This window comes from Notamacropus eugenii, chromosome 5 (genome assembly GCF_028372415.1).
Source record: "Notamacropus eugenii isolate mMacEug1 chromosome 5, mMacEug1.pri_v2, whole genome shotgun sequence".
Taxonomy (NCBI): Eukaryota; Metazoa; Chordata; class Mammalia; order Diprotodontia; family Macropodidae; genus Notamacropus; species Notamacropus eugenii.
In genome coordinates, this window is record NC_092876.1 from 132,104,313 (window position 1) to 132,117,895 (window position 13,583).

Sequence of the window (13,583 nt, forward strand, 5' to 3'; positions counted from 1 at the left end):
GCCCAGGTACATGTGTGCACACATATATACATGCACATGCAAACAATAGTTTGCTAGCTTTCTGAGCACACTCCCAGTCACAAGTCTCTCCCCACTCCAATTCATCCTCTATGAATGCCAATGTGATTTTCCTAAAGCACAGAGCTGCCCATGTTACTCCGTTACTCAATAAACTCCCTATTACCTCCAGGATCGAATATAAAATCCAGTTTGACATTTAAAGCCCTTCACAATGTGGCCTTTTCCTATATGTCCCATCTTCTTGTACATCATTCCTCTTTCACACACTATGGTCCAGCTAGACTTGATGTGCTTCATGAAAGATGTTTTATATCCCATCATCATGCCTTTGCACAGGCCTAGAATGTTCACTTCCATCCTCATTTCTTAGAATCTTGGGCTTCCTTCAAGACCTCACCTTCAAGTAAGCCTTCTCGGGCTCCCCCTGCCCCAACTCCACTCCACCCCCGGGGCCTACTGTCTTCAGTCTAAGGCTACCTTCCATCCCTTCCAAAAGGGATGATAATGTATGCAAAGTGCTTTGTAAATCTTAAAGTGCAGAGGTTATAATATCATTTGTTGTTGAGTTGTGTCACTCTCCATTTGGGGTTTTCTAGGCAGAAACACTGGAGTGGTTGGCCATTTCCTTTACTTCATTTTACAGACGAGGAAATTGAGGCAAGCAGGGTTAAGTGACTTGTCTAAGGTCACACAGCTAGTAAGTGTCTGAGGCCATATTTGAACTCAGGAAGATGAGTCTCCCTGATTCTAAACCCAGTGCTCTATCCACAGAGCCACATATCTGCCTAAATGGCTATATAATTAGCACAGCTATTCCCGCCATTGGAAACTCCCTGAAGGCAGGAAGGAGCTCTTTCACTTTTGCTTTTCTATCTCCAAGGCTAAGCAGAGTACTTAGTAAAGGTTTATTCATTGATCAATCCCAGCATCTGAATACACAAAATCCAATCGGATTTTTGAGAACTAGCTTCTAGGACCACTGGACTCAAAGCTAAGGAGGGCCCTTGGAGGCCCTCAAGCCCAGCCCTCACATTGACCAGGTCCCAGTTGGGGAAGGAGCTGGGTGGAGGTCTCGAAGGGCACAGAATTGAACTTTGGCCTTCAGCCCCCCAATACTGCCCTTTTTACACCGAGAGATGACGTCTCAAGCTTGACCTGCGCCTCCTGTAGGAAGTCTTCCCTGGGGAGCTGGGGCTACTGCCCACAATGATAGTACCTCCTCAGAGGGATGCATCCTTTTCCCTGGCTAGCCTGGAGACTTCCTGAGGGCAGGGCCTGGGCTGCTCTTCCTCTGTCTCTCCCAAACTGAGTGCATCAAGGCAAGGTGGAAAGAGGCCTGGATTTGGAGTCAAAGGACCTGAATTCAAAATGGGTGGTCCTGGGCACCTCTCTCTGTCTGCCTCAGTGTAAAATGATTAGTTTAGAGGAAAGAAGCTCTAAGGTCCTTTCCAGCTCTGATCCTATAGTGATCCTGCCTCCCCAGCCCCAGACCAGGCACACAGAGTGCAGCAAGAAGCATGTGCTGATTTAAAAGAAAGCTTCACTGTAGAAGCCAGGAAGTCTGGGTTCTAGTTTTGACATTAGAAGATGCTTATAAAGGGCAAGAGAAAAAGTCCTGTGATAGGAGCCAGAGATCTGGGTTCATGGTGCTATGGAAAGGTCCCCAAATTCAGAAGAAGAGAAGCTAGGTGAGGATGCTGGCTCTGTAAATCATCTTATCTCTGTGGGCCTCAGTTTCTTTTTTTGTAAAATGATGGGAGTGTACTGGATCCCACTCCCAAGTGCAGCCCCTACCTGATTAAATGTAATTGGGAAATGCTGAACAAAATTAATAAAAATACAATGCAACATAAATAATGTTATTTGTGGTTTTCTAAATCCACATGCCTTTCTAGCTGGTACAGGGAATAGAATATTGGATTATCTTACTATCCTCAGACACTTACTGACTGTGTGACCCTGGGTAAGTCACTTAACCTTGTTTACCTCAATTCCTCATCTGTAAAATGAGTTGGAGAAGGAAATGGCAAACCACTTCAGTATCTCAGCCAAGAAAGCACCAAATGGGGTCACAGAGAGTTGGATATGACAGAAAAATGACTGATTTCTGTTTGAGTTTGACACTGCTGGTTTGGAGGATATATCAGGATTCTTGCTCTAAATCTAATTATTCTTGGTCAGAATCCATTGATAACTCACTGTGTGGCCTTTGTTGCTGTTCAGTTATGTCTGTCTCTTTGTAATTCCATTTGGGGTTTTCTTGGCCAAGGTATGGGAATGGTTTGCCATTTCCTTCTCTAGCTCATTTTGTACATGATGAAATTGAGGCAAACAGGCTTAAGTGACTTGCCAAGAGTCACAAAGCTTGTGTCTGGGGTCAGATTTGAACTCAGGAGTCTTCCTGAGTTCAGGCCCAGCACTCTATACACTGTACCATCTAGCTGCCCCAAGTGTAGACCAGCCAACCTTAGCTCACACATCTGTCTAGTAGTAGAACCAGGACTTCTGGCTCCCATCATCTACACTAGACCACCATAGAAGGAAAGTAGTTGTAGGGCTTCTCTCTGCCCTTGTCTGATCATTTAGCTATCATGGGAGTGGAAGACAAGTGGAGAAGCATTAATTAAGCACCTACTGAAAGCGATGGCCCTAGCCTTCTGGGAACACCTGGTCTCAATCTGTTTTGACTCCTGGTTCTGTGACTTACCACCTGAAAGCTCTTGGAAAAGTCACTTAATCTACTGGGTGTCAGGTACCTAACTCACAAGCAGAGGGGAAAGTGGGGGCAGGGCCCTGTGAAGTCCCATCTTAAGTGGCCTGCTGAGTAACTGCGGTTCTACTGACTTTCTAACTAAACCAGGGCAGGCACTGTAATCATCTTTATTCTATCAATCACTAGGAAGTCTTTGCTTTTTCAAGCCCTTTAAGGATTACAAATTCCTTTCCTCACAACAGCCCAGTCCATAGAGAAGGTAGTAATTATCGCTGTCATTTTATAAATGAGTTAACAGGTTCACAGGATCATGGATTCTGATTTAGGAGGGACTTCAGAGGCCCAATCTTCTCATTTTATAGATGAGGAAACTGAGGCCTGTTGTTACACAGGTAGGAAGAGTCAGATCAAGGGTAGAATTATAGACCAAATCCTTTGTCCAGAGGCCAGAGTCAATGCTTTCCCCACTGCCCTGTGTTTCCCCCTCATCTGCCTGGCCTTGGCCTGCTCTGGGGTGTGGATTGTATTAGATATTCGCTGAGATCTCTTCCCATTCTGAAGTTTTGTGATTCTGTTTAGACCTGTGGAAAAACCATTACACTTTCCTATTTTTCCAATAGAAACTAGACACACACCATTCCACTTCAGTATTTTTCCACTGGAAAGACACAGACTCTCTTTCCCATATCACCAGTGGAAAGACATACACCATTCCATCCCCCATTTATCCAATGGAAAGATACACACGAATCATCTCAATTCCCTTTTCTCCACTGGAAGGACAAAAGTATTATTCTATTTTCCTATTTCTCCAAAGGAAAGACACACAAACACTCTCCCTCTTCTCCATTCCCACCCAAATCCCCAATTTCTCTCCCATTAGTCCCCTGCCTGCCCCTTAGGTCATTGAAGGCCAGAGTTATACTCTTACACATCAGAACATTGGTGTGGTAGGAGGGATGTGGGTACTCTTACCTAAGACAGAGTAGATACACAACAGAGTCCCTTGCCCTGTCCCTGGCCCCCTCACCTGCATCAGCGTCCGAAGGGACTCCACATACGACTGTTCTGTGTCCAATAATGTCATGATGACATGTTTTCTCATGTCCTGGGAGAGAGGAGAGAATGGGAGAGGGTAAGATTTCATTATCGGGATCCCTGTTTTCATTATCACCATTGCTCAGGACTAGGGGTGGGGGGAAGAGTTCCCCTCTGGCTCAGTCCTTGGAAACAATCCCCTTCCTCTGTTCTTTCTTCCCTGCTCCTCCTGGGTTCTTGCATATCCTTGCTAGGTGCAACAAACAACTTTACTTCCACATGAACATTCTTAGGACACAAACTGTGTGGGGTGGCACATTATGGGTATCCAGCAGAGTTACAGAATTCAGCCTGCTCCAACTGAAGCCATGATGATGGTGATGATGGTGACAGCTGATGCTATGGGTATATACATCCTTTAATCTGAGTTTTGCAATAGCCTTTTTTTTTTATTATTTTTCCCAGTTATGTGTAGAAACAATTTTTAACATTCATTAAAAAAATTTTTTTCAGTTCCAAATTCTCTCCCTCTCTCCCTTCCCTCCCCCTCTCTTCGCTCCTGAGACTTTTGAGATGGGTAGTATAAAGTTTTATTATGCCAGTTTTACAGATTGGTATTCTGAGGCTCAGAGTGGTAAGGTGACTCTTCCAGAATAACACAGATGTAAGTATCAGGTTTAAGATTCAAGAACCCATATCTTCTGATATCAAGCCTAGGTTTCCACCCCCACCCCATGATACCATGATGATCTTTGTGTGGTCTAGTTACCAGGATCTAGAACCCTAGAATTTCAGAGCTGGAAGGAACTTTAGGGGGTATCTTATCCAACTTCCATCTGAGTAGCAGTTCTTTCTTCTATATCCCCAACAAATGCATGCACAGCTTCCTCTCAGAGACTTTCAATGATAGGGAAATCACTGCTTCCTTTGATAGCCTTTGGGACAACTGTATTCATGAAATTTTTCCTTGGTCAAGTCAAAATCTGCCTCTTGGCAACTTCCGCCTAAGGCTCCTGGTTCTACCCTCTGGGGTCAAACAAAATAAGCCTAATCTCTTCCTTAAACACCTAAAGACCAGCTATCAAGTCTGCCCTCCTCCCCCAAGTCTTTTCTTCTCCAGAATAAACATTCCTAGTTCTCTCAACCCACTTACACTGTGACCAGGTCCTGGTCAGTCCGTGTCCTCTGGACACTTCTCAGCTTGGCAACCTCCTTCCAAAAAGGTGAACCCAGAATGGAATATGTAGTCCACCCAGGACACTGACTGCTAGGTGCTGGGATCACATGATGTCAGAGCTGGGAGGGACCCAACACATCACCTGGGGCAGAGGTGTCAACCATGGCCCATGGGCCACTACACACCTGAGAGCTGCCTGAGCCAGAGTAAAATGCAATTAGAACATGCTGAACAAAGTAATAAAAATACAATAAAACATAAATAATGTTACATTTTAATAAACCAATTGACTTATTGACTATAAGTCAATGGATTGTATTGACTAAATCAATATGTGGTCCTAAGGAACTTTATGAATGAATTAGTAGCCCCTGTTTCTATTTGAGTTTGATACCACTGAATGGATTATAATCTCTTAATTTTACAGGAGGGAAAACTGAGGCCCAGAGAGGGCAGGGCCAGAGCAGTCAAGTAGCAGAGCCAAGACTCAAATCCAGACCCTCTGCCTCTCAATCCAGTGTTCCTTCTGCTCCACTGCCCACTGTCTGCTCAAACCCAACCTTCTCCAGGAGCCCTTCCTGACTGCTCTAGCCCACCCTGACCTCTCTTCTCCTCTGAGCTCTGGCAGTCCTGCCTCAGTTTCTCTCTAGGCACTGACCAAGCCCTGATTGGAGCAGCTGACCTTGTTCCATCTCTGTCTCATTTCCCCAGCCAGAACTAGGACTCCCAGTAGGGAGAGCCTAACAACTTGACCCCTCCAACTCTAGTGTGGTAAGAAGGGGTTAACTCAGGTAACACAAAACTCCTGTCTCCTTTGCCTTGTTATTTAGTGGCCAAAGTCACTGTTCCAACCAAGTAAAAATGTCTTGGGCCAATCTGGGCACCAAATTGCTCCCTGTTATGTAGAGATCATGGGAGGCACAGACGAGAGTGGGAAGGGTGGGACTTTAGAGGTCATCAGTTCCAACCTTTTCATTTTACAGATGAGGAAACCAGAGAGGTCAAATGATGTGCCTGGGATCACACTATGATTAAGACAGAATAATCTGAACTCAGGTCTTCCTGACTCCGAGTTTAATTCTCTATTGACTACATCACATTGCCTCTCACATGGGGCTGAGGCAGTGATGTTTAAGAATGTGGGATGTGTGTTTGTCTGTCTGTCTAGGGAAATTGGCTGGATCATTAGCCACTCCTCAGTCAACAGAGTCCTTCTCCTGCCTCTTGGACTGGACTGGATACTGACATCTTATACCCTGGGAAGCTACTGCCCAGGAAAGCTATTTTCACAGCCTCCCTTGGTCGCCCTTCTCAGAAAAGTTTAAGAAGTTGCCCCCGGAATCTAATTTGAATTCTTCCTGGTGTGATTCAGGGGATGGGCTCTTCTTGTCCTGGGCCATTCTTTGTTCCTGAGGAATCATACTGCCCTGGTGGGGTTTCTGATCCCCAAACCTAATGGTATCCCACAAAGTGCCTTTTAAAAAGGGACTCTCCCCCAAAGTTGCCAGCTTGTCCCTTGTGTCATGTACTGGGGAAAGGAGCATTCTTCCCTAGAGGGAGGGAGGATGGGGGTAGGGTATGTGTATGTGGGACTAGGTGGGCAAGGGACAAGGTTGTATTGGGAACACCTGTAAGAGAACTCAGTTGTGTGTCTCCTCATGAGATCAGGAGACTTTGGGGTGTGGGGCTTAGAGATCATCAGGTCCATTTGAGTCCCAGAGAGGGGAAGGCCCTTGCATTGTGTAATATAGCAAGTAAATGGCAGAGCTGATGGTCAAATCCCAATTATGCCAGAGAAGGGACCTCTGGACTCCAAAGTCAGGCCTCTTTGTTCCACAACATGCTGCCTTCAGCCTTCTCCTCTCCCATCCCAATCCTCCAGATGCCTCCCTGGTCCCCCCTAGAGGGCTTTTTGGTATGGAGATCTAGACCTCGGATCCCGAATCTCATGTAAGTCTGGGGGAATCAGAGTCCTTGGCATGGACACATACAGGGAGAAGGACCCCAAGAGACAGGGTAAGAGACAAACAAAGGTATAGAGGCCCTGAGACATGGATGCCCAGAGACAGAGACACAGTGAGAGATGCACATGAAAACAAAAAGAGACATAGGATATTGTTACACATAGCCACGGATGCTAAACAAGCCTGGGACAGAGATGTAGAGATACGTTTACACAGAGACAGAGAGAAGATACAGACAACTCCAAATCCAGCTCTCCCAGGGGCACTATGAAGGCTTAATTATCCATATCCTCCAGAGGCACTATGAAGCCAGATACCTGGGAACTCAGCCCTTCAGAGACGCTGAGGATGATGGTTTCTCTAGTAACCCCTGCTTCCAGATTCTGTGAGGTCACAAATGTTCCAGTCCCCAGTGGATACTGTGATGTCATAAGTATCCCCAGAACTAGACACCCCAGAAGCCCTCTCTCCAGAGATACTGAGGTCACAGACATTCCTAGCCCATCACACAAATACCCCAGTCCTACAGAGACATTGCGAAGTCATATGCCACTGACCTTGGGGAGGCACTTTGACATCCCAGAAACCTCTAAATCCAGACTTCTAGAGACAATATGAGGTTCCAATTCTCAAGCATTCCAGGGACCCCATGAGGTCATATATGCTCTTACTTTTAGCCCCCTAGAGATACTGCGAGGACATAGTTACCCCCCACACACATTGTGAGGGCGGATACCCCCAGCCCAATATTGTGGTGTATCATATTAACAACAACAGTTCCTATTTCTATAGTCCCAGAAGGCTTACAAGGGGCTTTCCTCCCACCAACCCTAAGAAGCATAGACTGTAAGGCTTTTCTTCCCTATTTTACAGATGGCTAAGATGACGTTCAGACAGGAGAAAAGAGGTCACAGGTCATGGACATGTTACAGATATCTCCCATCCCTATCAGAGGCACTACCAAATAACATACACCCCTCAAGTGCCAGAGGCTCTCTTGGCCTAGTAAGCACCTTATACCCAGAACCCTTAGGATTATAGACCTTCCTACCCCTATCCCCTCCTCATACACATATCATAGATATCCTTAAGGAAGACATTCAGGTCATAGAATTTCCTTGGAGACACTCTCAGACAACAGCCTTCCAGAAGGTTATCTTAAGATCCAGGACCAAACACCCCAGAGACCATGGGGCCTAATATTTCAGACACTCGAATAACAGACTTCCTAGTTGAACTGTTGTTGAACTTGGACCCCTTAATATGACAGTCACCAAACTCCAGGCCTCCCCACAAACAGACTTTTCAGATAACGGGCTCCCAGCCTAAGAAACCCCAAGATCAGAGAACCTTTCCAGTCACAGACACCAGATCTCAGCCTCAGATCCTGGACCCCTCCTATGGGAGAAACTCTAAGGCTGCAGAACCCTTAGTCCCTAGGCCAGTCCCTTGCCAGAGATGATTACAGACCACCTTCTGTCAATACCAGAGACAGCAGGGCCTTTGATCAGAGGCCTCCAAATACTCTTTAGTGTCCAGAGTTCAAAGACCCCAGGCAACTCCTATCATAGATATAGATTCCAGAGTTCTGGGCCAGAGACCCCTAATACCCCCTCATCATTGACACAGATCCCAGAGTCTCAGTTCAGAGACCCATAACACATCCCTCCACAGACACAGATCCCAGATTCCCAGGTCTCTGACCCCTAACCCCTCTACCCACACTCCACCAGACACAGATCCCAGAGTTCTAGGTCAGCAACCCTTAATACCCCCACTTATAGACAGAGATCCCAGAGTGGCAGGTTGGAGACCTATACATACACAGACACACAGACACAGACACACAGACACACACACCCCTAAGAACTCAGTCCCAGTTCAGAGATCCACATTCAATAACTCAGAGACTCAAGTGATAGACCCCCCCCCCAAAAAAATACTACTGAAAGAACTCAGAGGCCTTGATCATACCCCTCCCCCAATAAACACACCTAAGAACTCAGAGTCCTAGATCACAACCTCCCAAACCCACTCTAGAGCCCCCAAACCCCATGAAGACACCTCCCAGTCCTGAGTTCCAGGTCAGGGTCCCCCAGATACACATACACACGGACCAGAGAACCCAAAGCCCCCAGGAAAGACCCTTTAGGCCCCAGAACTGCCCTCTCACTCATAACTTGGCCTCTCACCCTCAGATGAGAGATAGCCTGGCTTTCCCCATTCCATCCCCTAGTGTCCTGCCCTTGAAGACCCCAACCCCCCAGCCCTGTCACCTCATTGCTGCCTCCACTGCTGGGCCCTGGCAGGCCACTTGGGCCTGGCCCCATCCCTGTGCCCATCCCTACCCCTGGCCCCGGCTGCTCGCCATCGCCCATCTCTCGCATGTCCTCCAGGGCGATGGTGAACTGGGCCAGGGTCTTCACCATCTGCAGCATGGGCCTGGGGGCCGGGGCCGAGGGCCAGGAGGGATGGATGAAGGCAGGGAGGCAGTGTCTAAAGCCTGGGCCCTGGGCTGCCGCCTGGTCTGTGCCTGGGCCGGCGGCCGCCTGCCTGCCGCTGGCTGTCAGGGGAAGCTGAGCCGAGCTGAGCCAGGCATCAGGCTGAGCAGGCGCAGCTCTGGAGGGGGAGGGATTGGGGGGAGCTGCAGGCGCAGGGGCTGGGAGGAGGCCCCTCACCCTCCTCTCTTCCCTCTCACATTCACACACACACACACACAGGGGAAGATTGATTTACATTCAGAGTCACTCAGCTGCATGCCCTTGAAGAGACATACCTGCCCACATAAGGGCACACACATGTACATGCTCCACATGTACTCATGTACTCACTGACATATTCACACCCAGCATACACAGGTCATCCATGCACTTGTCAGCACACGCAGGGAGAGATATACAGACACACATGTATATATAGAGATATAGACTGGGAATTAATCATACATGTTCTCAATGGTGTCCTTAGGAGCCCACACATACCTGAATTTATCCTAACCCACAACACGATCAGCACCCAAACATGTATGCAGAACCAGACACGTTCATACTCATACACGTCCACAGGGGTGCATTTGGGGAGGAAGATGCAAATACACATATTTACATACATGCATATAAATATGTATACTGAGATCCACATAAGCTCTCATTCACATAGTCAGGAAGATATAGTCACATGGGTTCACACAATCCCACAATTCACTGATAAACACATGTAGAGGGAACATATACATTCCAAAGTAGGCTCACAAATACACACGCAAACACACACACACACACACACACACATAAAATCATTAGTTCATTCAAGAAACATTTATTAATCTTTTATTCAGGGCAATGGAGGAGAATCAAGGGTAAGGGAGACTTGTTCCCTGTCCTCAGGTCAGCCTAGAAAAAAATAATTCACACCAATATGGTACCAGACAAGTTATATCCTAGTCACTATCTCTTTGGATCCTCACCCCAGCCCTGAGAGAGAGGCAGAGCCTGGATCACTAGCTCCATTTTACAAAGAGGGAAACTGAGATGCTGAGAGGTGGAAGGTCATACAGAGAGATAGTGCCAGAGTCCAAACTGCAACTCAGGTCTCCTACCTTCTAGTGGGCAGGGGTGGGGAACCTGTGGCCTCAAGGCAACATGTGGGACCTCTAGGTCCTCAAGTGCAGTCCTTTGAGATTTCATCAAAGGATCCTACTTGAAGACCTAGAGGGCCACATGTGGCCTCAAGGCCACAGGTTTCCCACCCCTGTAATCTAGCCCAAGCCTCCCTGCCTTTGTGGGTAAATAAACTTACACAGACAAATTTTTATGTATGTATACAGGAAAGTGTGAACAGAGGCCATTCTCCTTATCATTAATAATAACGATTATTGTAACTCCTATTTTTATAGCCTTCTGTAGTTTGTAAAGCACTTTCCTTACAATAGTCTTGCAAGGGAGGTTGTGTGAAGATTATCATTCCCATTTTGCAGATAGAGAACACTGAGGCCAAGACAGGTGAGGTAATCTCTTCAGGATGACATAGCTATTGTTTTTTTTGAGACAGTATGTACACAGTTGCATGCTTGTACACAGACGTGCTTTTTCATGCAAGGACCACCTAGGAGACAACTCTGAAAAATGGGCCAGGGTGGCATGTCAGTTGCCCCATGTATGTTACTGGTAATAGACATAGCCCCATGTACTCACTGAGCAGTACAGAAGTCAATGGGCAGTGGAGGGAGGGCATCCCAAACCTCCCGCTTTCCAGAAAACTGGCTCTGAGCTGTGTCCCTACCAATGGGGATGGGCCATAGGTAGCTGTCCCCCTCTCAGTGAGTCCTCTCGGTGACCTTGGTTTGTGCTTGTGTCTCAGCTAGTAAGAGCCAGGGTTCCGTGGGGCATCAGAGATCACTTCCCTTCTATGACATTCGTTCTCTCCTTTAGGCAGATGCCTAATCTATATCTCTAGCTCTGACTTCTCTTCTGGACTAGACACTCATACCCACCACTTTCTGCTGATGGGGATAGCCATGATAAGGGAGTGGGGACAGAGGCCACAACAGGTGGTGAGGGGGCTGGCAAAGAAAAGAATCTCAGCTGATTTACGTGGCATTTTTAATGTTATAGATGCACTTTAGAAGAACACCACGGCCTAGTGGATAGAGATGGGTTCAGAGTCAGGAAAATGGTGGGTTCCAATCCTCCAACACACACTGGCTATGTTACCTTAAGCAAGTCTCTTAACCTCTGAGGGCTCTAAGCCACTCTCTAAGATGATAAACTACAAAGAAGGTGCCAACCTGCATTGGGAAAGAGAGAGTTTTCTCACTTGACTGGTCTTGTACCCATGAAACCACAGGTTTCCTATCCCTATATGTGCTTAACATAAATAAATATGTTAATCATCTCACTCACTCCCCACAAGCCTATGTCAAGACTACAGGCTTAATTATACCCATTTTACAGATGGTGAAAATGATGATGCCTCAGAAGGAATCTCATAAATAAATGTAATATCAACTATAAATGCCTTTTAGAAGCAACTTTCACTTTTGTCTGTACCTAGGGACTTAATAAACGCTTATTTATTCATTAGAGGTAGGTTTTCTGGGGAATTTAATTTGATCACTTGGGATTTTCCCCTCTGGGCTAGGGCAGCAGAGCATAGAAACTGAGGCTCCTGAAGGGCTCTCTCAGGATTAGTGAGCCTGGCTCTGGCTCTTAGCAGCAGGAAAGGACTTCCTCTGGTACTTAGAACATGGAAGATTTCTTTTCCCTCTTTTTTGGACAAAATCAATGTTCCTCAACCATCTCTGCCCTGCTCTTTTCCCAGCATGTTGAGATTCCTCTGAGCTATGGGACCTAGGAATCTTCCTGTGACCTGGCTTCCTGGGCCTGCATTTGCTAGCAGTGGGACCAGACCTCTGACTGATGTTTGGAGCAGAGTAGGTTAAATTTTAACAGCTTAAAGTGCACTAAAATTTTTGGGACACCTTATGTAGGTATATTATTATTTCTTTTTAAGTTTTAACAGCTTAAAACTAGAATAAGATATTTATATTACCTTGTATAGGTATATACGACATATCAGATAAAGCAAACCCAAGATAAAGTCAAAACCAGATAATCCCCTAAAACATCCAATTAAAAAAAAAAAAAGAACCACTAACCAATCAACAGATTAACCAAATAAACAGGAAAAGTTCCAAAGTAGCAGCTTAGCCCTAAAGTGCATTGTAGATAAAGAGCTGGTCCTGGAGTTGGGAGATTTGTATTTGAATCCCACCTCAGGTACTTATAAGTGGTATATGACCATGGACAATTCAATTAGTCTCTCAGGGTCTCAGTCTTCTCATCTGTACAATGGAGAGGATTCTCTCTCCCGAGGTTTAAGAGAAAGAATTTTGCCATCCTCAAAGTACTATATCTGAGAACAACCTAGTTAATAACCTGAGTTAACCTAGGATGCTCATTTTTATGATCACCTTTTTTCAGCAAAATTCTTCTTTCCCCTCATCCCCCAGGGTATCCTACTCCATGGAGACAAACTAGAATGGACCCTGCCTAGTGATGAGCTGAGGCTAAAAGCACCCTGGGTCAGGCAGGGGAGCAGAGAGGAGCTTGGAATGAAGTTCTAGGAGGTGACAGTACCCTTTGGGGAATACGAGAGGTCCAGGCCTGGGAGGCAGGGTGCATGAACAGAGACAGGAGGAAGCACATTGGGCAGGAGAGGAGACAGAAGGCATGTCTGGGACATATGCCAGGGAGAAGAAAAATGAAATGAACTGGGGTCAGAGCTCCCAAAGGGAGCTGCTGAGCATCTGTCCTCTGAGGTCTAGATGGGGCTGAATCTGGTGACCTCTCAGATTTTCTAAGGTGCCCAGTGAAACCTAGGTCAACCTTATTCTGGGCTCCTCTGCTTCCCCAGGAGGCTTGGGAACCATAGCATGGGCAGGGGGGATGAAGGATGTCAAGGGGCCAGGGTCTCAGCCTCCCTACCTTGGGAGGAGCTGCTCAAGGGAAGGTGGGAGGGAAGCATTGAGGCTGGAGAGATGCCAGAGATGTCCTAGAGGAGGGAAGGGGAGAGTGCTCAGGAAGACTTCAGTTGGAGGGGGGAGGAGGAGGTGCTCAGGACCAGAGCCTGTTGCTTTACTAATGAGGCGAGATCCCAGAGATCCCAGTCC

At 46.7% G+C, this 13,583-nt stretch overlaps 1 protein-coding gene across 2 annotated transcripts in view; it reads right to left on the minus strand.

The window, feature by feature from the left end:
• The window catches only part of ARHGEF17 (Rho guanine nucleotide exchange factor 17), a 144,070-nt gene that overhangs the window by 40,508 nt on the left and 89,979 nt on the right, over window positions 1-13,583 (minus strand). For both annotated transcript variants that reach the window (XM_072610931.1, XM_072610930.1), the window contains exon 2: window positions 3,765-3,842. In XM_072610931.1, coding sequence (XP_072467032.1) covers window positions 3,765-3,842 — 78 coding nt within the window. The remainder of the gene's footprint in view (window positions 1-3,764; window positions 3,843-13,583) is intronic.